This window comes from Mastomys coucha, unplaced genomic scaffold, assembly GCF_008632895.1.
Source record: "Mastomys coucha isolate ucsf_1 unplaced genomic scaffold, UCSF_Mcou_1 pScaffold14, whole genome shotgun sequence".
NCBI lineage: Eukaryota > Metazoa > Chordata > Mammalia > Rodentia > Muridae > Mastomys > Mastomys coucha.
This window is the reverse complement of record NW_022196896.1, coordinates 104305005-104309018: the sequence shown is the minus strand read 5'-3', so window position 1 is coordinate 104309018 and position 4014 is coordinate 104305005. Positions and strand designations below refer to the sequence as shown.

At 36.9% G+C, this 4014-nt stretch overlaps 1 protein-coding gene across 2 annotated transcripts in view; it reads left to right on the top strand.

Moving 5' to 3' along the window:
- Farsb (phenylalanyl-tRNA synthetase subunit beta) overlaps positions 1-4014 on the top strand; it is a 64905-nt gene that overhangs the window by 14744 nt on the left and 46147 nt on the right. For both annotated transcript variants that reach the window (XM_031368122.1, XM_031368121.1), the window contains 2 exons: positions 1434-1584; positions 2842-2950. In XM_031368122.1, the coding sequence (XP_031223982.1) occupies positions 1434-1584; positions 2842-2950 (260 nt within the window). The remainder of the gene's footprint in view (positions 1-1433; positions 1585-2841; positions 2951-4014) is intronic.

Here is a 4014-nt window from a genome sequence, read left to right as displayed (position 1 = left end):
TGTGTAGCCCTGGCTGTCCTGGAACTCACTCTGTAGACCAGGCTGGCCTTGAACACAGAAATCCGCCTATCTCTGCCTCCCAAGTGCTGGGACTAAAGGTGTGCACCACCACTGCCCGGCTTGTGTGGATCTTGAAACGAGTTATTTTGGTCAAAAGATAATACTGATGGTTACATTACATACTCTTAAATAGAATAGAAAACTGCTAAACGATATAAAAGCAAATTTTCATTTCTTAATAATTGAAGCTTATCAAAGCGCACTGACTTGGAGGTGTGTGTGTGTGTGTGTGTGTGTGTCTGTGTGTGTGTGTGTGTGTGTGTGTGTGTTTGTATATTTGGTATAGGATGGGGCTAGAGACAGTTTTAGAAGGAAAACTCTAGATACTTCAATGCTGAAAAATGCTTGAGGTTATGAGTCAGACTTGGCAGCTAGTGCGTATGTGTTCCTTTCATGAAGTGTCTTTGTTGAATAGTTCACCGCATCCCTAGGATGTCAAATAACAGTCTTAGTCTTTTTGTATCAAAAATCTGTGTATTAGCTTGCTGACATATATCATTACTAAGCAAAATAATAAATGAACTATGAATTTATTTTGAAGAAAGAAGTTTATTGTACATTTTAAGATTGTAGTGGGCAAGGGTGGTAAAATGGGAACAACCTGCCTGAAAAAAGTAGAATATGATTTTAAAAGCGTAAAGTAAAGGTCCAACAGGCAGTGAGAGCTAGGAGACGAGTGGCAGACTGTTGTTCTAGACATAGTTATTCACAATTCTTCCCCCTCCCTCCTCCTCCCCCTCCCCCCCTCCTCCTTCCCTTCTTCTTTCCCTTCTTTCTTTTTCAGGCTGATTGGTTTCTACTTTCTAATCCTTGGATTTGGCAGTCTAACTTTAAATTTACGGAATGAATTCATGTATTTCATTATGGTAGTCCTGTGTTAATTATTAACTCATTGGATAACAGGTCGTTTCTGCTTGCTAGTACTCCAGCCTAGTTCAGCCATAGTTATTCCAGTTTTTATTCACATATACTGAGACTTCATCTCAGGGCCTTGTGTATGGAAGGCAAGAGCTCTACCAATTAGCTAAATCCCCAGCTTTGTCTTGCATTATACATTTTATCTGATTTATATATGTGTGTGGTTATATAAATATGTCATATGTTGAACTAATTTTAAGGAATCATAAGGACACAGTACTTAGCAAAAGTATTTGCTTCCGCTGTTGAAATAATTTTAACCAATTTTTGTTTTCACTATTTTAATGATTGTGAGAATTTGTTATATTGCAATAAAAGATGTTATGTAGCATCTATGGGCTGTTTGAAGGAAATGTTTAAAATAAAAATTAAAAACATGATTTCTGTTATCTTCAGAATATTAAAATCTCTTGCTCTCATTTTCTCTGTCCTCCTCCTTTCCCTCTTTGACTTAGGAAAAGAACATTGGTTGCTATTGGAACTCACGACTTGGACACTCTATCAGGCCCATTTACTTACACTGCGAAACGTCCTTCAGATATCAAATTCAAGCCTCTGAATAAGACCAAGGAGTATACAGCTTGTGAACTAATGAACATATACAAGGTAAAAAGTCTTCTGGTTTATTTATTTGTGTGTGAGTGTGTGTGTGAGAGTGAATGTGTGTATGTGAGTCTGTGTGACTGTGTATGTGAGTCTATGTGACTGTGTGTGTGTCTGTGTGCGTGTGCGTGTACGTGTGTGTGTGTGTGTGTGTGTGTGTGTGTTTGTGTGTGTGTGTAGGCTTGACTTCAATGTAGAGCTCAGAGAACTGTTGGGCATTGGCATTGGTTCTCTCAGAATGGATTCTGAGGATCACGCCCAGATTGCTTGGCTTATAAGAGGAGAATAACCTTTGCCTGCTAAGCCATCTCACTGGCTTGGTATTCTTTTTGTTTTACTTTTTAACAAAAAATAAAATAGACATTTATGTGTTCCCTTCTCAATTTGCAGCTAACATCCATGGTTCACAACAATGATTTTGAGGGAGTCATTATACTTACCCTACGAATAAGGTTATTATTATTATCATCACAATCATAATCATCTTCATTAGTGCCATAACTTTGAATAAATCATGAGATGCTTCCCAAATGCTGAGATTAAGGGAATAAACCAGAGATGTTATCAGTGTGATACAAGAATTGAGAGCTAATGAGTAAACTATACTTTTTAATTTTCATATTTGTATTGAATTAATACCTATGCTTATATAGTTAAAAACTTAGGGGCTAGAGAGATAGCTCTGAGACCCTGGTTCCTAGAACCCAATGCCAGCTGTAACTTCAGTTCCAAGGGATCTGGCAGCCTCACATAGACATACATGCAAGCAAAACACTAATGCACATAAAAAATTAAATGGAACCATTACAAAAAATTAAAGTACATGAGGAATACCATTGCAAAATATCTACCTGTTATTAGCATCTTAGAGCCTCAGCAATGAGAAGGGATTCAGCCATCACTTAACATTGAAATAGCGAGTAGAAATAGTATCATTGGCCCTGATTTACTGGTGACTTAACTCTTCTTTCTGAATTTTGTGAAGGCTGAGTATTGTTTGCAATGACTTGGCAGTGCTAGTGAAAATCTATTTTTACTTTGGGAAAGTGATCAGTTCCTCACCTCGCTCTGGTAGGAGAGACTGAATGCAGATATTAAGATTCCCATTTATACTGGTAAAGTTTATAAGTTTATAGCTTCCTGTCATGTACAACATTTTTGGTATTTTTCTGACTTTTTTCTTTTAAATTTCAGATTAATGCCAGCTGGTTATAGTAGAAATAAATAACTACTTTTGTTTGACTTCATTTTTTTTTTTAGACTGACAATCACCTTAAACATTATTTACATATCATTGAAAGTAAGCCCCTGTATCCAGTTATCTATGACAGCAATGGTGTGGTCCTGTCGATGCCTCCAATTATAAATGGTAAGTTACTTCATGAAGAACATGGATCTTTGCAGTTTCTTCTTATTAGTGCTTTTGTAGAACTCTCAAAAGGGTGAGTTAGTCATTGACTTTAGATCTGAATCTCAGGTCTTCTGTAGATTTTATTGTTTAATTTTTTTTTTTAAATTTACTTTATGTGTATGAATGTTTTATCTGCATGTGTGTCTGTGTACCACGTGTGTACCTGGTTCCTTTGGAGGCAGGAATAGAGCACTGAATCCTCTGGAATGGGAGTTACAGATGGTTATGAATCACATGTGATGCTGGGAGCTGAGCCCAGATCCTCTGCAAGAGCAACAAATACTCTAAGCTACTGAGCCATCTCTCCAGCCTGATAGATTTTATTTTAATAGTTTTTTTAATATATTTCTCAAAAACTTTAGTTTAACTACTGATCATTATGTAATAATCTATCTTACTACATGAGGTGAGCATTTAACCCATAATTGCACATGTTTATGCATGTGTGCGCATACTCTGACAGTACTCTGGGTTCTGACTCTTCTTTCAGCATGTGCTGGTGTTTCAGGTATTTTAGTGTCTTGTTAGTGTGCATGCTGGGGCTTATGTGGGAGCTTACATCACATGGCATGTTTGGAGGTCTGAGGGCAGCTTCTTAGAGTTGGTTCTCTGCTTCCAACATGGGTTCTGTGGATTGGACTCAGGCTCAAGTGGCAAGTGCATGGCCCTTGGGGAGGAGGGACTGAGAGATTTTTTTTTTTCTTTTGTTTTTATTTACATGTTTTGGTATTAACAGCAACTCTCTTTGTTGAACTCAAACTCTGATTTGTGGTTTTATAAACTAAACAGTTATTTATATTTTGTACTCTTAATTCTTTTAATTCCTCTATGGAGAAAGTGTTTATGAAGCAATTTAAATGTATTTTCTCAGTTTAATGCTGTCCAAGCCATAGATGTGTGTCTCTGGGGCAATCAGAAGGGGGTTGAGCTGACACAGGATGAGAAAGAACTCCTTTTTTTTTTTTTAAACTTTTATTGCATTATGATGAGAAAAGTTACATGATTTCAACTTATCTGAATTT